At 36.2% G+C, this 22,322-nt stretch overlaps 1 protein-coding gene across 3 annotated transcripts in view; it reads right to left on the reverse strand.

The window, feature by feature from the left end:
* Positions 1-5,170: 5,170 nt before the first annotated feature.
* Positions 5,171-22,322, reverse strand: part of LOC144617055 (uncharacterized) — a 65,995-nt gene continuing 48,843 nt past the window's right edge. For 2 of the 3 annotated variants that reach the window (XR_013557053.2, XM_078450595.2), the window contains 2 exons: positions 7,450-7,572; positions 5,171-6,150 (listed from right to left, as the gene is read on the reverse strand). Coding sequence is in view for 1 of the 3 variants with exons in the window: in XM_078450595.2 (XP_078306721.1) it covers positions 6,108-6,150; positions 7,450-7,572 (166 nt within the window). In the remaining 2 variants the exon portion in view is untranslated. Of the gene's footprint in view, positions 6,151-7,449; positions 7,573-22,183; positions 22,246-22,322 lie in introns of those variants that run through there. The other variant, XM_078450597.1, reaches the window with a different exon arrangement.

Raw genomic sequence — 22,322 nt, forward strand, 5'->3', positions numbered from 1 at the left:
CACCTGGGTGGCTCAATCAGTTGAGCATCCAACTCTTGATTTTGGCTCAGGTCATGATCCCAGGGTCCATCCCAGAGGAATGGAGCCCTGAGTCAGACTTTGTGCTGAACATGGAGACTGCTTAAGATTCTCTTTCTCTCTCTCTCTCTCTCTCTCCCTCTGCCCCTCTTCTCCCTTGTCTCTAAAAAATAAAAATAAATTTTAAAAAGTATAGAGGGTTATCTATACTTTGGTGGATGATCAGCTATCCATCTGAGCTGTGTCAAATAATAGACTTCATTTTCTCCAGAAACTTCCTCCACCTTTTCAAACACAATAATTTTTTAAATGAAAATACAGTGGTATAGTAACAAATTGCTACTGGAAATTTAATTTAGAGAACTTTATAATTGGCAGAAATGTGCATTTTATTCTTTCCTTTCTTATTAAAGACAGCTTCTTATTTAATTTTAATATAGAAATAGCTACTTTATTTAATGTCAGGGTATTCGACCAGGTACTGTATTGAACCCAGCTTTAAATCTCTAGTCCCCCTCCCACTCAAGAGGAGAAGAATTTTATTATAGGAACCATTTCATGATCCTCAAGTATCTGGAGAACCTTCCTTATTTTCTTTTCTCATTTATTCACTGTATCCATGTGCCTAGTATGGTGTGAAGACGAAATGTGGGATACATTTTTATTCTAGCTACCCAGAAGTTCCCTAATAATGGGGGGATGCAGACATCAAAAAATACCTAAATAAATACCAAGGAAGTGGGGCATCAATGGGTCAGTGGAACCACTGAGAAAGGAGACGTGGACTGTGAATATTTGACTTTACTTTCCTGCTTACTCTTTGACCAAGGGCTTCTTTATTGTCTTTGATTGTGAATTCTCCACAGACTTATCTGTACTCTTTTCCCAAGAGTTCTGCCTTAGCATTATAAATCCTGATTTCCAATACATCATTCTTATCATTTATTGCCCAAAGATTAGCCAGTCATTAGCCCATGGAATGTGGTGGCCTAGTTATTATTTGCTTGACCAAGACCCAATTAAACAAATATTGAGCCTACTGAATTTATGAGTTAAATTATAAACAAAAAGAAAGAATACTAATGAAGAGTCAAAGTTCTGGAATAAAAAATGTATGTTAGGAGAAATAGTCATTTTCACTCTTTACATCCCATTCCCATTTGTAGAGCATGAACTCTGAGGTGAGATGATGTGGTTTTGGTTTGAATCCTGGCTGTGACACTTTGCAATTGAATAGCTTTGGGCAAGTTGTCATTGGGTGTTAGTGAAGAAAAAGTAAGATAATGTAGGTAGAGAATACAGCACATTCCTACTTCTATAGTAAGTGTTCAGTAAGTGGGGGCTGCTGTAATTTCCTGATTAGCATTGTCACAAACCTGCTCCTGCGGCTGATGGACAACCCTTCTGCTCAGGGATGGACTTAGGGGGTTACTTGTGTGTTTTAATTTGAGGGACAATTTAAAAAAATGTGTCAAAATATTATCCCACAAGTCTGTAATATCTTGAAGCTCTGTTAACTGTGCTCCGAGTACTTTTGAACTCTAAAGCTTTTTCCACATTTCGTATTCTAAACCATTAACATCCTTATATGCACAGAGAAAGATTATTGATTTGAGGCCCCAAGACATCCTTTCCACCCTATTCTGACATCATTGAGAAAAGTTACAGGCCTTGGGAAAGAGAATCCAAAAAGACACTCACTAAAGGCAAATTTCACTTATTTCAGTGTTATGGAAATATGGATATCTTTGTCTCTGCTTCTTCACATTGTAGGTATCAGATATAACCCAAGAAACCAAGGATATCAACCCCCCAAAATACTGTTTAGATACCTTTCTAGTTCCATAATATGGATGTCTTCTCAAATTTTGAGGATGATTCAGCCAATGGGAATGTAAGTGCATCAGTTTTTTAAAATATATACATATATATTTAGGCAGAGGTGTCGGTGGATGAGGTATATGAGACCTATCCTCCTGCTGAGAAAAACTAGAAAATTTAAACAAAATATAAAAATTAAACATTCACTTGAACTCTTTAGAACTTTAACAAAATAGAGAGAAATATGGACAGTATGAGAGACAAATAAAAGTGGGGCTGGAGGTGGGGAGGGCAGAGAGACAGGGTTTAGGGATGATTTTCCCCGGGGTGGGGGGGGGATTAGGTAATTGCAGAGGGAGGACACAGAGAGGATTAGAGGCTGAGCGCCACTTTAGACAGTGATGCTCAGAGAGAGGAAAGAATGGAATATATAGAAGAGAGGGTAAGAGATGGGGGAATACAGTGAGAAGAGTTAACATATGTTTAACCAAAGTCTAATAGGAAAGAAAAAAAAGTATGAGGCAGAAGCAATAATTGCAGAGATAATTGATGATAATTACCCAAAACTGCTAAAAGACATTAAGCCAAATATTTAAGATACAAAAAACCCCCCCAAAAAAAAAAAAAAAAAAAAAAAAGATACAAAAAACCCCAAGCTATGATGAAGAGGAAACCTAAGAAAATCATGGTTAAAAATCAGAAAACTAAAGCTGAAAAGAAAAACTTAAATGTCACTGAAGAAAAGACACTGGTTACCTTCAAAAGAGTAACAATTAGCTGATAAGTGATTTCTCAAAAAGTAAACAAACCAAAACAGATAAATACAACCAAAGCCAAGAAAAAAAAAAAAAAAGAAACCAAAACCAATACAATAATTTCTTTAAAGTATTATTAGCAAAATAATTGCTGACAGATGATTTATCCATAGCTGATAAAAATCTTTAGGAAAAAACCAAAGAAACAACCCAAGAGATTTATGACCAGCAGACTCACATACTAAAGGACATACTAAGCGATATTTTTCAGAGGAAAGGGAAAAAAAGAATAATTCTACATAGAATTCAGAGAAATTCTTGGAGATTCAGAAAAGAACAAGGAGTAATGAGAATAATAAAATTATAAAATATATATAAATCTAAGTGGAAATTGACTGTATAATCCAATAGTAATAATAATGATATAAAATTTAAAATACGCAGAGAATTAAAATATAAAACAATGGCATATAATATGGGGGTAGTGACTTAAAATAATCCAAGATGCTTATATTGTTCAGAAAGTGGTAAAAGCACCATGTTAGACTTTGATATGTTAAGAAGGCACACTGTAATTTCTAGGCTAAGTGCACAAAGAATGGTAGAAATAAGTAAAACTTGCAAACTAATATGGGGGGAAAATGGAAGAATTTAAAATCAATCTAAATGAAGGTAAAGTGTGAGAAATGAAGATAAAGTGTGAAAGAAAAAAGAAAGAACAGGTAAAAAAATAGAAAACAAAAAGGCAAAATAATATATTTAAACCATGAGTATCAGTAGCTGTGTTCAATGTAAAGGGATTAATGTTTTCATTAAAAATATTTTCAGATGACAAACGTTTCAACAATATGATATTTCAAGAGGCACATTATATTAGACTGCAAATCAACTCTCAAATATTTCAAAGGAATGAAAACAGAGTACGTTATTGAACTACAATGCAGTTGAGCTAGATAGAAATCAGTCAGGAAGGTAACTACAAAATCTTTATGTATTTGGAAATTAAAATGCATATTTCCAGGCAAACTATGGTCCCAAGAAAAAAAAATTACAATAAAAAGTGGAAAATATATAAATAAAGACGGTAAAGGGGCACCTGGGTGGCTCAGTCGGTTAAGCGCCCGACTTCGGCTCATGTCTCCATCTCACTGTCCGTGAGTTGGAGCCCCGCGTCGGGCTCTGTGCTGACTGCTCAGAGCCTGGAGCCTGTTTCAGATTCTGTGTCTCCCTCTCTCTCTGACCCTCCCCCGTTCATGCTCTGTCTCTGTCTCAAAAATAAATAATCGTTAAAAAAAAAAAAAATTAAAAAAAAATAAAGACGGTAAAAACACTATATATCAAATCTTATGATACATGTATTAGAAACGAAGAATGGTTGAAAATCAGTGAGGCAGACATCAATCTCAAAAAATTAAAAACAGTAAGTTAAACCCCATAAAAGTAGAAGGCAGTAAATAATTTTTAAAAAGCAGATAACAATGTAACTAAAAGCAATCATAAGATACAAATCAACAAAGCCAAAAATTAGTTTTTTGAAAAGATTAAAACATAGATAAATATCTAGTAAGAATGATCAAGAAAAACAGTAAGAAGGCACAAACAGCCAACATAAAAAATGGAAAAACAAATGACATTGTAATAGATCCTTCAGAAATTAAAAAAATCAAAAGAGGATATTATGAACAACTCTATAATAATAAATTTGAATATTGATAAATTCCTAAAAATACAAAACTTACCAAAACCGATACAAGAAAAAAAAAATAGGAATGGTTCTTTGACTGTTAAAGATATTGAGCTTTTTTTTTTTTTTAACTTTTTAAATGTTTATTTATTTTTAAGAGAGAGAGCAAACAGGGGAGGGAAGAGAGAGAGGGAGGCATAGAATCTGAAGCAGGCTCCAAGCTCTAAGCTGTCAGCACAGAGGAAAATGTGGGGCTCGAACTCACGGAGTGTGAGATCATGACCTGAGCTGAAATCAGACGCTTAACCAACTGAGCCACCCAGGTGCCCCAAAGGTATTGAGTTCGAAATTAAAAAAATAAACAAATCAACAAACAAAATTCAATTTGCCACAAAGACTACTCCCAATTCATTTGTCATCTTTGATGAATCCTATCACATAAATTAAAAAGAAATACATCAATTTAGATAAATTCTACCAGAGAATAAAGGAACACCCCCCCCCCAACTTGTTTTATGTGGCCAGTGTATAATCCTGACACTGAAAACTCATAAGGGCATTATAAGTAAGGAAATTTATAGGCCAAGCTTACTCATGAGCATAGATATTAAAAACCCTAAACAAAATATTAGCAAACCCAATATAGTAATACCCCAAAAAAGGTTCACCATGATTAAGTTCAGTTTATTCTAGGAATGCAAAGTTGATTTATCATTAAAAAACAAAGAGTACATTTCATAAATAAAGGAGAATAATCATGTGCCCACATCAATAAATGGAGGAAACTTATGATAGAATTCAGTTCTTATTATGATCAAAAGTTTTCATAAGCTAGTAATAGAAGAAGACTCTTAATTTAATAAATGGTATCTACAAAATAAATCTAGAAATATCACCTTTAATGGGAAATGCTGAGGCTTTCCTTTATTTTTTTTTTTTAAAGTGATTGATTTATTTGGAAAGAGAGTGCAAGTGGGGGAGGGGCAGAGAAAGAGAGAGACACAGAGAGACTCAGAATCCGAAGCAGTCTCCAGGCTCAGAGCTGTCAGCACAGAGCCTGACGTGGGGCTCAAACTCACGAACCGTGAGATCATGAGCCGAGCTGAAGTCAGGCACTTAACTGACTGAGCCACCCAGTCGCCCCTGAGGCTCTCCTTTTGATTTGAAGGAATGGAAAAGTTAGCTGAATATTTGCTTCTTTTCAGTGCTGCCCTGCAGAGCCTAACCAACGTAGTAAGTCAAGAAAAAGGAGGTATGACAATTGGAAGGAAAAAATGCAATTGTCATCATATTTTAGGTGATATGACTGCCTAAACTAAAATATTTAGAAGCTTCTATGGCTAAATTATTAGCCTTTATAAGTTAATTTAGCAAGCTTGCTGTATAAGAGGTCAGTTGAAAAAAGTATTGCTTGCTTTCATATATATATGATACACTTGTAGGAGCTGAAATGAACTTCAAAGTGTTAGCTACGTCACTGAGCCGAATGCAAAATTTTAGGCAGACTCAGAAGTGGAATTAATTTTAATCTAGTTGCATCTGTGGAAAGAGTCTACCCCAAATGACGTTAACATTCTCTGAAGTTTGTTTTTTATAGGCTTTCTGCAGCAGAATCCTATAGGTATGGTAACTTATTTGAAGGATAACTTTAAGTGAAGTAAGTTATTTGAAGAATGAGCCTATTTTTCTTTTATCCGGGCATATCAGTATCTGCGCACAACTTCTTCCAAGATGGCAATGGACAGCCAGGTCTCATGCTGGAGAAGCCATCACGGAGCGTTAAATGGGGTTTTGTTCTGCCACGCTTCCTCACTGCTTCTTCTCAGGTGTCAGCATCTCTTCGTGAACAGGCTCTCTCTTTCCAAGCCTTCCCTGTGGTGAACCCAAATGTTGTTTATCAGATGGGTAGAATTCCACCCACTAAAGCACATCCTTGCCAATGGGATTTGTGCTATGAACTCCAACCCCCTCTGTCTAGTGACATATGCGGGCTGTTCTCAATGTGCGTCATGAAGATCTGTAGGCAGAGGTAGGTGGCACCTGACACATGGAAACTTTTTTTTTATATTTTTGAATTTTTCTTTTATCATTTGCACGTAATGCTGGAGAAAACAATCATTCCTTAGTTATAAAGGATTCGGGGAGAGAGCTGGCTATTGGGGTCACCTCCCAACCCTCACCTGCCTGATGTACCCTGCTTGATCTTTGGAGAGGTAAAACACCGTATCAGCCTCACATTCTGCAGTTCATTTTCATCCCTCTCATGCGTGATTGTATTTCTACAGCTGCACTACACTAATCGACCGCACATCTAACTGGTAAACAGGGCAGGAAGGCAAGACGTGTCTGAACAGAATCTGGGCCTATAAACACAGCATTTACCTCCACTCTTACATTAATTTAAAAAAAGATTTTTTAACGTTTATTTATTTTGAGACAGAGAGAGACAGAGCATGAACGGGGGAGGGGCAGAGAGAGAGGGAGACACAGAATCGGAAGCAGGCTCCAGGCTCCGAGCCATCAGCCCAGAGCCCGACACCGGGCTGGAACTCATGGACCACGAGATCGTGACCTGAGCTGAGGTCGGACGCTTAACCGACTGAGCCACCCAGGCGCCCCACATTAATTTTAAAAATGTGGTTGATATTGGGGCACCTGGGTGGCTTAGTCGGTTAAGCGTCTGACTTCGGCTCAGGTCAGGATCTCACCAACGGGAGTTCAAGCCCCGTGTCGGGCTCTTTGCTGGCAGCTCAGAGCCTGGAGCCTGCTTCGGATTCTGTGTCTCCCTCTCTCTCTGTTCCTCCCTCCGTTCGCCCTCTGTCTCTCTCTCTCTCTCAAAAATAAACATTAAAAAAAAAAGGGTGGTTGATATTATTTGCCTCTAACATCGACACATTTTTAAAGTGGCTTCCAGGAGTCAGAAAATATAAACATGTTTTTCAAACCCAGCAACCTCCAATCAGTTTGGCAGAAAAATGAGAAATGTGTGAGAAGAAAATGAGAATATGATTTTAATAAAAAAAAATTCTGTTTTAAAAAAAACCAAACCCTCTTCTAGTACCAGAAGAAGAATAGGAAACTCCCAATATTAGGATTTAGAAAGATCCTCTGTTCAATTAAACCCCGAGGTAAACCAAAAAAACCCTCCAAATATGGAACCTATGTCATTACCTCTTCTTTTTTTCCAAAACGTTGAATCCAAGGTGAATTTCTAAATGATGTGAACACTTTTTTTCAGATTTTCCAGGTACTACTGCAAACAACCATTCATACAGTTTAAATAATCTTGAACGCCTGAAAACAAGAAGGTGTGGCTTGTTATATCTGAACAAGATCATTTTAGGAATCAGAGTGGTGACATTTGACGAAGGTCTAAAGTTGGCAGAATAATGTCTAGAAAAGAAACAGTAGGTTTTGAAAGTATTGGAAGGCATGTGGTTTGTAATGCAAGAGTTCACCACAGATCAGATCACTTGTTCAAATTTAAATTCTTTCCCTTTCTTCCAAAGAAGGTGCGTGTTGATGCCTATCGTCCCGGTTTCAGATTTGGAACTGAATACCACTTTAGCAACCGAAGTACTGTTTTCAAGTTTTGCTGACAACTGTCGGAGTTGGATTATCTTCTCATGTAGTCAGTGGGTTTGCTGTATTAAAGCAAAGGGGTATTTTTAGAAAGAAGAGAAAGGTTCACGTTTAGTACTTTGATTGATCGCGGAATAAATCCCAAGCTTTTCACTCCCAAGCTTTCGGTCTGTCACCGAACGAGGGAGGACGGCCGCTTCTGCTGTGTCCTTGCCACTGGTAGACTTGTGACAGTCTACCAATTTGGGAGTATTGTCGAGACTACCATACTGTTTCCTTGGAGTCCTCCTCAATATCTGTTTCCAAAAGGCCAAGTCATTACTTGAAATATCTCTATTTGTTGGCATCAAATCAAGGCCCTATTTCATTGTATTTCCAACGGCTTAGGGCTTTCTTACTCACGTTTCCCTCTTTCTTTTCACTGCACAGCCTTCAGAGCCGCATCAGGCATAGAATATCGACAGTGCAAAATGTGCCAGAATGCTCCAACACATGATTTTTGGTGTTATTTTAAGCATAAACCTGTTTCTGCAGCACAGTCCATCGTGGATTCCTTAAGACTTGTATTTTAGGGGGCACCTGGGTGGCTCAGTCAGTTAAACGTCTGACTTCGGCTCAGGTCATGATCTCCCTGTCTGTGAGTTTAAGCCCTGCATCGGGCTCTGTGCTGACTGCTCAGAGCCTGGAGCCTGTTTCGGATTCTGTGTCTCCCTCTCTCTCTGCCCCTCCCCTGTTCATGCTCTGTCTCTCTCTGTCTCAAAAATAAATAAAAACATTAAAAAAAATTAAAAAAAAGACTTGTATTTTAGAATTGATTATGATCTACCACCTGAAATCCACACTTAAATATACTAAATTCTTAATCTCCTTTGGCAAATGGTCATCTGCCCCCTTGTCCACAACTCATGATGATTTCCCCAGATTAGGGTCATAGCACGGCAGGCTCTCACTTTGTTCAGAGCCTGCTCCCTTTCCCTGACTCAGCAATGACTCCGCCTGACCTGCTTTACTTCCTGACCCCAGGGGAACACTTCACTTAGCCACTTCTACTGGGGCTCCTCAGTCCAGAAGGTAACCATCTTGGACAAAATCTCATGGGCTTGATTTGAACCCATCTACTTTAAGTAGTGATCATTTGGCCTACGGAGAGTTAGGCTTTCTAAGCGTACCAGATGTTGAAAGGACAGATTGATCTCACAGCCGAACTGTCTCCTCTTACAATCCCCCAGATCCTTGCCTTCAAAATTTTCCAAGCAGGAAGCGGATGCCCATCTCTTTGTTCATCCATGTTCCCGGTCTCCATGGGACACTTTACAAACTCTCCAATTACCTCATCATGTCACTAACTTCTGGTCCCCTAAAATCTCCTTAATTTAGCAAATATTTAGCTGGGAAGTTAAATGCCTGTCTGAATTTCAGGCACCTCAACCTTTCTTTGCTCAAGGGTGGGGAGCAGTTCCTTTCTTGTTAGAGAAAGGAAATGAATGACACAGCATTCTCCATTTGATGATCCATCACAAATCACTTTTCCAATTTATTGTCTGCTCTCTATAGGCAGGAGGTGGGTTGTTGTGATTGATAAAATTGTTACATCATTTCTGCCATCTTAAGTCTAGCATAGGTGTATTTAAACATTGTTTCTTCAGAAGGTGAATATGCTTCTTGCTTAGGACTTTCATTATTGGGGCATAGGCAGAATTTCCACAATAAGAAAAGTTCCCTCAACATCCTGCTGCATTACCTTATGGAGTAGTCAGCAGGTTGGCAATTTTCTTGGTTTTGAGAAGAGTTAAGTATTCCTATTTAGCCATTACTAACTTTCTATTCACACGTTTCTGACTAAATTTCTGCAAACTTAATCCTGTGATGTGATTGAATACATATTAAAAGAAATCATGAAATATTTTTTTTTCCATTTATCCATTCCATAAGTCTTTCACTTTGCCAGGATATATAACATGGCTTGCCTCCTATTGATACAAAATATCAATTGGAGTTGAATTGGGTCTAATGCACAATGGCCTTGAAACTGGGAGTCTAAACCTCTCTATGTAGAGTGTAAAGGTGACTGGCTGGGCTCCTGTGACTAGGTTTGCACTGGTTTCTTCTTCCTTTTCTTTGCTGGAATGATAGCAAGGGCTTTCTATCAGAGGTAACCCATCGAGTCAAAAGGCAGAAGAACATCCAAGTTCACTGGAAAAGCTGAAGCTCAAATATCAGAAGTAGTAATAAAGTCGAGTCACAGATCCAGAAGACTGGGGGTTAATAAAGATAAAATGAGGGAAGTGATTAGGAATAATTAAGAGGACACTAATGAGAAAAGCTGTAAACCTTTGTAGATATTTAAGGTTTGCCTTAAGGGTTTGCATAATACGCACGTATTTGAGTTGGCCTGGTTTAAAAAGCCAGAGCTGACCATGATGGAAATAAATACGTTTTTCTTATTTAAGTGGATTTTTTGGGTGAACACCCAAGATGCCTATGACAATGACACTTAAAAGTTCCTTAAATATCTCTAAGGCTAATAGGCTATAGCCTTGCCACGCTAAGTTCCTGGCAAGTTCTTATTTCTTATTTATGGTAACATAAGCCAATCTATTTTAAACATATGCGCTCTGGGAAAGCAACAATAACATATACAATACAGTGAACCTTGGTGGGTCCAGAAGGTAGATTTTAGTCCACAATGTGAAATCAAATTATGAAGCAGGGAATAAATGAATATCCCCTCTAAGTGATAGATGACAGTCCAGAGCTTATTCCAGAAAAGAGGATGGCACACTTTGAAAATCTTACCTACACAATTGTTATAGACGGGGAGCAGATGAAAAGCAGTAACACAATGATAGCCATGAGAAATAAGAGCTGATTTCAAAGAAGGATAGAGAGCTCCTTGTGCAAAAGAGAAACATATTAGGGACAGTTTACACAGATAAGGCACCCAACCTGTCTCATGAGTTCCTACGTTCAATAATTAATAATCAGAAGGATAACCCTGAGGTTATCATTACAGACGTTTAAATAATTTTCTTTAAAAAGTGGGTTTGGGGGCTCCTGGGTGGTCCTGTTAGTTAAGCATCCGACTTCGGCTCAGGTCAGATCTTGTGGTTCAAGAGTTCAAGCCCTGCATCAGCTCTGTGCTGACAGCTCAGAGCCTGGAGCCTGCTTCGGATTCTGTGTCTCCCTCTCTCTCTCTCTCTGCCCCTCTCCTGCTCATTCTCTTTCTCTCTCTCAAAAAATAAACATTTTTTTTTTAATAATTTGTCTTCCTGATAATGCTAGGCATATTAGATTTTGCTGCTTGTATTCCAGATGATGCATTTGAGTCTTTGAAGGCTTGGTTTGAAACTGACTGGCATATTACTAATAAGGAAAGCCATTAATTAGGAATTCTACTGTCTCACCAACATAAAGGAATAATACTGCTGAGTAGCTGTGTTTGAAATGGCAGTAAAGGGAAGGGGCAGGGTCCAAGGTTTTCACTTACTGCTGCAGTACCTCCAGAGTTAGATCTCAATCTATGAAATCTTTAGAACCAGATTTCTCATTGCCAGTCAATGAGTGGTATTCGCTGGATTTTGTGGTATGTGTCTCCATTTTTATCCACTTCCCAGGTTATGGAGTTCAAGAGTAAGGGATAGTTTAGGAAAGAGGAATGGAGCCAGAATCATCTTAGGACTCAGTTATACCTAGAGAACCAGCTAATTTAGGGACCCTCTATTATGATTGTCAGGGCTCCTTGTATTCTTCTCCTCATCATGGGAGGCGCCCTCATAAGACCCTAAATAGTGAGAACCATAGAAACCAGTATCTTCTTTTTGCCCTGGCTGAAAGAGAGCTCACAGCTAAAATCAGTGTTTAAATATGGCAGCCACCTTTTGCTACATAAAAAAAAAAAAAAAAAAAAAAAAAAAATTACAACTATTTCAGGTTATGCTAAAGTGCTTGTTTTTTCCCTTTATTGTGGTGTTAATGGGTTGGTTCTTTGTCTTCTAATGTATGTCTTTTATAGTAAATTTTGATGGGAAATTAACTTGAAGCACTCCATAGGCTTCTTTGAGTAGAAAGAAATAAGGGAGAAAAATTCCAAAAGAGAAAGGAAAGAAAAAAGGCTGGAATATTTCAAACAATGGAGGGATTGTGATTATGAACAACGTTAGAAAATGGCAAATAAAGCTTAGAAGCTCTTATACATGTTTAATAAATATCAAAGGCACTTGAGCTATGCCTTTTGAAGCACAAGTTGCCCTGGGTCATAATATTCAATCTATTAGAGGCATTGTGGTTTGTATGTGGTGATATTGCCTTGAACTGGGCACACTTTTTTTCTCTCATTCATTCATTCATTCATTCATCCATCCATCATTGACACAGTCCCTAGTGAAGTGCAGATTGATTGGATTTTATGAGTTTAGGTGTGAGATTTACATAATATATAATCATGATTTTTTTCCTCCCTCTTTTCCTCCCTCATTCCTTCTTTTCTTTCTTCTGACATAAGTGAGAGAATTTGTCTTTCCCTATGTATGGCCCATTCACAGGTTCTTTCTGTGAATGGACCATACAATAACTCTGTTATTGAGTTATTGAGAAATGGCAGGGTTGTGATTTGTATGCCTTGCTTTTGGAGTTGTAGATGTAAAATTTAAGAGTGAGTGTTGCTTAGGATGAAATACAAGATATGAATGATGTGCCTTTTTATTTTAAAGACTGAAATTAATTTGAACACAACTAATGAAATAATTTATTGATGAAGTGATTTAAGTGAATGCTAGACTAGGGTGGAATTATTCTCCTTTGAATTGAAAGGGTAGTGCTTTTCAGTTCCACTGCCTCTTTTAGGAGATTTTTAGCCCAATCGTTTAATTATGCAAGCCATTGAATATCCATTGTACAATGAAAGATATTTATATAATAAAAATGCTCAGGTTTAAGGGAGGCCAGACTAGTTTATACTATCATTTTGAGCTTAATCTTTCTAGTATGGTTCCCAATTCTGTTTCATCATTCTTTTCAAGAATCTAGTTCCCATTTTTGAGTTCTCTTTATTACTCTTCTCTGGGTTATTTAAATTCTCTCTATACCAACAGTAAAATAGCAATAGTTACCATAAGAATTGCTAAATTATATAAAAATATGCAAATTGTAGGAGAACCAAGACTGCTTAGCATCACATTACAGTCCTTCAACCTATAGTCCTTTACTCCAAACTCAACTATATCAATACGTACTCATTTATCTCTATAAATGATAATATCAAACAAAATCTAAGAATAACTTTTCACGAGATGTACGTAAAGGTATTCTCAGTAGATTTGTTTTAAGTGTGGGCCAGGGAAGGACAAACATAATCTGCAAGTTAAGTGAAGAGCAGGGAAGGACTAATGAATGGCTGATGAGCTGTGTTCAGACAATACTAGTTACGTGTTTAGTCAAGTTGCTAATGGTCATACTTTGACTTTTATCACGTGAACCAAACATTCTTTAAATTTCAATCTCCTCATGGGTTAAATAAGATAAAACACACATTCATGGAACTGAGCTAAAGATTGCCTAAATGGTATATAGCTAGAGATAATCTGAGTGGTGGTAGAATGAGTTACTTATCAAAGGCTTTTACGTCCATCTTGTAAACAGACTTTTGGTAAGTGCACTTAATTGGTCCTTCGGTCGTGTCCAGTCTTGATGTAACTGAGTCATAGGGTGAGCACAGCTTAGTGTAGGATGGGAATAATTCTGTAACTGTAATTATTTTATGATTCATTAAGATTCCAAATTGTCTATTTACTCAATTCATTTGGAAACTTGTTATATATTTTTACCATTATGATTTCAGATATATTTACTTCTTCATACCATTCACTATAAATTAGTAAGCTTGAAAATTCTTGGCTTTGGTCTATGTTATCCAAACAACTTATTGGAGGAGAAATGTGTAAGGCCTTCTATATTTTGCAGCTTTGTGAAAATGTCTTGGATGGGTTATGACATACATCTAGGGTTTTTTCCTCTATAACAACATTTTAATTGTGCATATGGAAACAGAAGGTGGTGATCACCATAGAGAAGAGTACAGTCGTGAGTGTGGGTGAATACATGCGTATGGGTGTATATTTGAATGAAGAGTAGTGGTTAAACAGAGAGCTGCTGGGGCGCCTGGGTGGCTCAGTCGGTTGAGCGTCCGACTTCGGCTCAGGTCATGATCTCACGGTCCGTGGGTTCGAGCCCAGAGTCGGGCTCTGTGCTGACAGCTCGGAGCCTGGGGCCTGTTTCAGATTCTGTGTCTCCCTCTTTTTCTGACCCTTCCCTGTTCATGCTCTCTCTCTGTCTCAAAAATAAATAAATGTTAAAAAAAACAAAACAAAAAAAACAGAGAGCTGCTTAGTATTGATGAAGTAAGCTTTAGTATTTACTGTGTATTTCGTGAAAACATATTAAAGACATGTTAATATGTTTTGCTTGCTTTTTTTTCCTGAATCACCATGAAAATAAACTCCAAATCTTTGGCAAAGTCAAATGAGATTTTAAGTGTTTTGTTTGTATAAGTGTTACCAGAGCCATCAAACTATTGTAAAATATTAATTTAGTTTGATAGGACTTATTTTTTCAGGGCCATTTATGTTTTGTTTTTCAGTGTGCTGTTTTCTTCAAGGTATTTACAAATTAATCTTGTTTAAAAAATGAGAATCATGATATAAATGTGTTTGTGCACGTACTATTTTTTTGAATGTAGCACAAAAAGTGGGTAATAGTATAGTTTGCCTCTTTATGCATTCCACAATTTTGAAAGTAATTCTTATGAAAACACACAGTGAACTTCAGATTGTAAATGAAAATAAAATTAAGCCTTAGTAATTTGTGCAGTGGTTGTGTTTCATTAATATGTGTCTCATATAAGCAGCCAGCATGTAAAAATAGATGGCATAGCTGACCAAGAGTTTAAAATTACAAATTATACATAAAATATGTGTTAAATTAATTAGAGAATTAATTGGGAAGCATGAGTTAAAGCAAAAGCCAGTAGACGCTGTACATTTGATAATCAGAGTCATTTTTCTACAATTGTTAAATATAATTTATCTCATAATGTTATCCGTTGGTAAATTGTTACAACACTGTATGATATATGTAGCTTATTAACAGTTTCATTAATTGCTATTAGAGGAACGAAGCTACAAAAGCTGGTGCACATAGGAACAAATGTCGAGGCAGATGGTTGAAATTAGTGAAACGCGATCAGTTGCTGAGCTAGTTTACTTAATTAGCTTTCTACATCAGAATAGTTGAAATAGATTTGTGATCTTGTCGTCAGAACATTGAAATTCAGAGGACAATCATCATATAGCATAGCTGTAAAGATAACCAGACAGACAGCAAAGAGCGGTGGGCGCTGACCCATGACTTTGCTCTGTAGTGAGTCCGCTGAACAGGTTAGAAAGAGTGAGAAATTTTCCCATCGGGGAAGACCAATTGCACTGCCATCTCTTCACTGCCTGTTAACAGGGAAAACAGAGGGAGAAGAGAAAGTGGAAGTTGGCCACTGCCCACAAAATGTCCTTGATGCTGTTACTTCTTAATGAACAATTCTTGAACAATTCCTAGAGAGGCTGAAATAGATTTTTGAAATAAAAATTTTAGAGAACGTTTTCATTGTCAGTTAGACTCCAGAAAATCCTAAGGCGTCAAAATTGTAAGAATTTTCATGCTCAGCCCATTCTTGGCTATATTACTGGGGATGAGAGGGAAGCATAATTTTTTCAGGTACTTAAATCTTTGGTTAATTCTTGTAGGTTTGAATTTGGCACCGGCACGCGTAGCGTGAGCAACAATTAGTTGAAGACGGTGGAGATTTTGCTGGAAACATGATTCATATATTGGAGAAAATATGATGCGAGTTTAATGGAATTCTCCAAATTTAGGGGGAATATTACATGGTTTATACCTGCTGAGATTTATGTAATTTTGAAACAATTTATTATCTCTTCCCAAGGGAATGTTGGTCTGTATTTTCTTCTAAAGAAACACTTGCAGGGCACCGGGGTGTCTTAGTTAAGCATCTGACTTAGGCTCAGGTCATGATCTCATGGTTTTGTGAGTTTGAATCCCGCATTGGACTCTCTGCTGACAGCTCGGCTTGGAGCTTGGAGCAGGCTTCAGTTTCTGTGTCTAGCCCTCTCTCTCTGCCCCTCTCTCACTCGTGCTCTGCCTCTGTCTCAAAAATGAATTAACCTTAAAAGAAAAAAAAAAGAAAAGAAAAGAAAATAGAAACATTCTCTTTTTTCATGTGTTCACGCATATGAATCTGAATAACCATAAGCGTGTATCACTCATTAAGGACACATCTCCCCTTTCCCCTTTTAAGATGTAAAGTATGTTTCTTTCTGCTAGTGTTAGTTTATAAATCGTTTGATTTGGGGGCTATAGACCTGCTGTTACTGGTGGTTTGGCCTTTGACATCTTCCCTGCCTTTATTACCACCCTTGGACTCGGGAAAGAAGGTAGGGGTGAGATTATTTTATTTATGATACACTTAGAGGCATTGTGCCAAGAACCTTTGAATTTGTTAAGGTTCCAGAGAATGTTTGCCTCCTAAACTTTTAAAAACTGATTCTTATAATTTGATACCGAAGTTGAAACTGACAAGTTTTTTTTTTTTTTACTTATTTACAACATGTAATTCAAAAACTTAATCAATTGCTATTTTACTAAATTCTTCAGCAGTAGCATGTAAATAATCTTTATTGCGGGGTGCATTTTTTTATGTTGGTTATGAGAAAAACTTTAATATAAAATGTAGCCAATCTCTATCAAGCTACCTTCTCTTTCCATGCTTTTATTCAGCAAAGAAAACAAGGTGCATCTTTGCCTCGTGATGAAGGCCATCACATTTTAGCTGCTAAATCTAATACTCTTCATAAAAGACAAGAAGATGCTAAGCATGATGCTTGTTGGAATTTAGGAATAAAATTTAGGGAGACTAGGGGCGCCTGGGTGGCTCAGTTGGTTAAGCGGCCAACTTCAGCTCACGTCAAGATCTCACAGTTCGTGAGTTCGAGCCCTGTGTCAGGCTCTGTGCTGATAGCTCAGAGCCTGGTGCCTGTTTCGGATTCTGTGTCTCCCTTTCTCTCTGTTCCTCCTCCACTCGCACTCTGTCTCTCTCTCAAAAATAAATAAAGATTAAAAAAAATTTTTTTGATATAGGGAGCCTAGAATGATTATCAAAAAATAAAGAACCTTAATTTTATCCTTACAAAGGATGACAAATATAAGACAAAGAAAGCTATTACAAATATTCTGCATGTGAAATATCCAGAGATAGAAGCATACCATAAATTATCTTTTCGGGCCAATTATAGTATTATTTTAATATTGAGCAACACAGGACTGGCCTTATGCAAAATTTGAGTGACAAAGCTATTTCTGTAGTTTAGAAAGTGTCTGATCCTGGGTCCTAGCTTAAACAATATCATTATTTTCATTATTTCCACTGGACTATTAGAATTATTGTTGCACACCCAACATTCTCATGCACTACATTTATAATGCCTTAAGAGTAGAGACATCGCATCATCACTTGTCTTTCTAGTTACTGTGAAAAAAATAAAAACAAAGCTGACAGGCGTTTAATAAACATGTCTTGATTCAAGTTTTTTACTCTGAATGTTGGGAGTACTTGGGAAAACTGCCTATTCTTTGGATATAGATCATTCTTAATCTAACAACAAAAATATGGGATAATCTATAAAATCATGATTTATTTGTTGTCATCAAAGAACCGAGGTTGCAAAGCAACTAGGATCACTGAATTCCAAAGGACGACAAGTCCCTCTAAAGAGATGAGGGCCACCAAACAGTTACCTTTGGTAGAGCACAGCAAAATAAGGAGGCAGCCATAAAAGCAGATAAGAGAACAATTGTGCAGTCTTTATTTTGTGTGTCAACTTAACTGGGCCATGAGATGCCCAGATAGTTGGTTAAATGAGTTTTCTTATTATTAAAGTTATAATTCCATGTGTCTGTGAGGATGGTTTCTAAATGAGATTAATATTTGAATAAATAGACTGAGTAAAGAAAATTGACCTTCCCATTGTGGGTGGGTCTCATCTAATCCCTAATGGCCTGAATAGAATAAAAGGTTGAGTAAGAAAGTATTCTTTCTCTCTGCTTGTCTTTGAGCTGGGACATTGGTCTTCTTTCTGCCTTTAGACTTGAACTTGGACTGAAATGTATACTATTGGCTCTCCTGCTTCTCAGACCTTCAGACTCAAACTAAAAGTATGCCATCAACTCTCCTGGGTCTGGACTTCTCAGCCTTTAAAATTACATGAGCTAATTCCTTATAGTAAATTTCTTTATACACACGTACAAACACACACACATCCTATTGGCCCTATTTCTTTGGAGAACTCTGACCAATAGAAAGTAAATATTTAATAATTTCTTAAAAATTAAATATGCACCTGTATGACAGTTTAGAAAACTTGAAAGCCCCAGACAAAGAAGAATCTGCAGGCACTCACCAATGTTTGCTCATGGGCCCTAGCCGGATGCTTCTGAATGAGAGGCATGGTAGGAGACCTGAGAAACTCTTTAATGGTGCAGGCATGTGGCTGGTGACAGGCTGCTACTGAGCAAAAGGTGTAAATGTCTGGTCCTGTTCTGAATAATTTTGTTACATGAATTAAAAAAAAAAAGGTATCTGCCACTGGGCAAGGGGTAGGTAAATCTATAGCCTAGCTAATAGCTGTAACTAATAGGCCAATGTTGGAGATAAAACTGAGTCAGAAAAACACTCATTTAACAAAAAACGGCAGGAAAAAATAAAAAGAACAAAGAATATATGGCATACTTAGAAGGCAAATAGTAAAAAGATAGATTTAAATACAACCCTATTGATGACTATATCAAATATAAATGGTGTAAACATGTCATTTAGAAGCTAAATATTATTAAATTGGATTAACAACAGCAAGATCCATCTATAGTCTGTCTACAAAAAAACTCACTTTAAATATAAAGATATAGATAGATTCAAAGTCAAATGATGGAAAAGTATATAAACACTAATCAAATGAAATTGAGGCATATATATTAGCATTAGACAAAGTAGACATTAAAACAAGAGACATTACAAGAGATATGAAGGGACATTACATAATGATGAAGAGGTCCTTTAATCCAGGAACTTTAACACTCTTAAATATGCATTCTTCAAAATTAGAGCTTCAGAATGTATGAGAAAAAAAACTGATAGAATTGAAAGAATAAAGAGACATCCACAATTGTAATCGGAGACTTCAATATTTTTCTCTTTTTAAATGGTTCATGTATGTAGACAAAACAAAGTCAGTAAGAAGATTCGCACAATACTATTAACCATCTTTATGACACCGACGTTTATAGATTATTTCAACAAATACTAGCAAAATGCATATCCTTTTTAAATAGATATGGAACATTAATGAATAACATTCTATCGGCCATTCAAAATGCCACAAATGCTAAAGAAATGAAACCATACAATTTATGTTTAGACCAAAATAAAATCAAATCAGAATTTAATATCAGAAAGACACTTGGAAAAATCTCTAAGTATTTGGAAATTAAACTTCCAAATATCCCATAGGCCAAAAAATAAATCACAAGTATATTAGAAAATACCTTGAACTGAATGATAATAAAAATATGACAAATTAAATTTGAAGGGATGCAGCCAAAGAGCTGCTAAATTGCAAATGTATAGCATCAAATGGTTATATTAGTAAAGAAAAAAAGGCAATGAAACAACAAAATCACAAGCAACAAAAGCAAAAATTAACAAGTGGGACTACGTCAAACTAAAAATCTTCTGCACAGCAAAAGGAAAAATCAACAAAATGAAAAGTCAAACTACAGGAAGTATTTACAAACCATGTATTTGACAAGAGGCTAATGTCCAAAATACATTTAAAAAAAAAACAAAATGTATAAAGAATCCATACAGCTCAATAGCAGAAAACCCAAACAAACTAAAAAATGGACACAACTGGATGGCTCAGTCACTTAGGTGACCCACTCTTGATTTCAGCTCAGGTCATGATCCCAGTGTTACGGGATCGAGCTTTGCATCAGACTCTGTGCTGAACGTGGAGCCTGCTTAGGAGTCTCTCTCTCTCTCCCCCTCTACCCCTCACCCCTACTCTCTCTCTTTCTCTCTCTCTCTTTCTTTCTCTCTCTCTTTCTCAAATAAATAAAAAAATAGGCCTTCAAAAAATGGACAGAACTAAATGGACATTATTTTTTTCCAAAGAAGACATCAAAATGGCCAGTTGGTACATGAAAGGGTGCTCAATATCACTAACCATCCAAAAAAACACCAATCAAAACCACAATAAGATATCGTTGCACATCTGCTACAATGGATATTATCAAAAAGACAAGAACTAACACATGCTGGCAACGATGTGGAAAAAAGAGAACCCTTGTGCACTGTAGGTAGAAACGTAAACTGGTAGGGATGCCTGGGTGGCTCAGCCGGTTAAGTGTCCGACTTTGGTTCAGGTCATGATCTCACAGTTTGTGGGTTTGAGCCCCACATCAGGGTCTGAGCTGACTGGCTCAGAGGCTGGAGACTGCTTTGGATTCTGTCTCTCCCTCTCTCTGTGCCCCTACTCTGCTTGTGCTCTGTCTCTCTCTCTCTCTCTCTCAAAAAAAAAAAAAAAAAAAAAAAAAAACCAGAAAAAAAAAAAGAACACTTAGAAATGTAAATTGGTATAGCCAGTGTGGAAAACAGTATAGAGTTTCCTCAAAAACTTAAAAATGGAACTGTCATATGATCTAGCACTCACATTTCTGAGTAGATATCTAAAGATGAAATCACTATTGTCAAGAGATATCTCAATAACTATGTTAATTGTGGCATTATTTATAACAGCCAAGACATGGAAATAACCTAAGTATCTATTGATGAATGAATTAATAAAGAAACTGTATATGTATATGCATATGTATATGTATATATATGTATAGTATACGTATATACATATGTATATGTATATGTATATATACACACACAATGGAATATTTTTCAGCCATATAAAAGAAAGGAATCTTGCCATTTGCAACAACATGGGTGGACCTTGAATGAGCATTGTGCTAAGTGAAATAAGACAGACAAAGACAAATACTATATGATCTCACTTATATGAAACCTAGAAATTTCAAATTTATAGAAACAGTAGAATGGTGGTTGCCAGGGACTGAGGGGTGGGAGAAATAGAAAACTGGTGATCAAAAGATATAAACTTTCAGTTAAAAGATGAATAATTTCTGGAGATATGATATACAGTATGGTGACTATAGTTAACAATACTGTGTCGTATATTTGAAAGTTGTTAAAAGTAGAGCTTTCATTTCATGTTCTCACATGAGATGTGAAATGTAAAAGATGTGTTAATGAGCTTTATTGTGGTAAATATTTCATAATATATATGTGTATCAAGTCATCACATTGTATACCTTAGAATTATATCATGAAATATTCAATTATATCTCAATAAAGCTGGATTTAAAAAAAAAAGGGAAGAGAAGCAATGGGCTGAACCAAATAATCTAAGCATCCACTTAAGACTACCTAAAAACAAAATAAAATTAAACATAAAGTAAAAAAGAAAGGAAATAATACATTTAAGAGAAAAATCGATAAAATAGAAAAAATAAAGCTAATAATGAAAGGGAAACCAAAAGCTGGCTCTTTGAAAAGATTAATAAAATGAATAATAGTTAGTCAGACAAAGGAAAAGAAGAGGATGTAGAAATTAAAAATATCAGGAATGAAAATTTACATTACTACAGACCCTAAAAAGACATTTAAAAATATAATAAGGAAATATTATGAATAATTTTATGGTTTTAAATTTGACAACTTAGGTAAAGGGAAAAAATTCTTAGAAGATAGAAACTGCCAAATGGCATGCAAGAAGAAATATGTAATCTGAAAAGCGTTGTCTTTATTAAAGACATTGAATTTATAGTATTTGTAGTTAAAAATATTTCAACAAAGAAAGTTCTAAGATTACTTCACTGGTAAATTCTATTAAATATTTAATGAAGGAATCACAGCAAAATTTTATAAATTCTTCCAGAAAAATAAGAAGATAGACTTCTAAACTCATTTTATCAAGCCAATATTACCCTGATATCCTGATACAAAATTATAGAAAGAGACTACAAGATAAGAAAATACAGACCAATATTTCTCATAATTATAGACAGAAAAGTGATCAACAAATATTAGCAAATCAAATCTAGCAATATAGAAAAATAATACAATATAATTACAAACCTGGATTTATCCTGGGACTGCAAGGTTGCTTGAACAATTTAAACAGCAGTTAATGTACTTTACTGTGTTAAAGGATTAAAAATAGTCATGACATTATGTTAATGAATATGGAAAAAGATACAAAGTCAACATATAAGAA

The sequence above is a fragment of the Panthera onca genome, chromosome C1 (assembly GCF_046562875.1).
Source record: "Panthera onca isolate mPanOnc1 chromosome C1, mPanOnc1 haplotype 2, whole genome shotgun sequence".
In the NCBI taxonomy this organism is placed as follows: Eukaryota; Metazoa; Chordata; class Mammalia; order Carnivora; family Felidae; genus Panthera; species Panthera onca.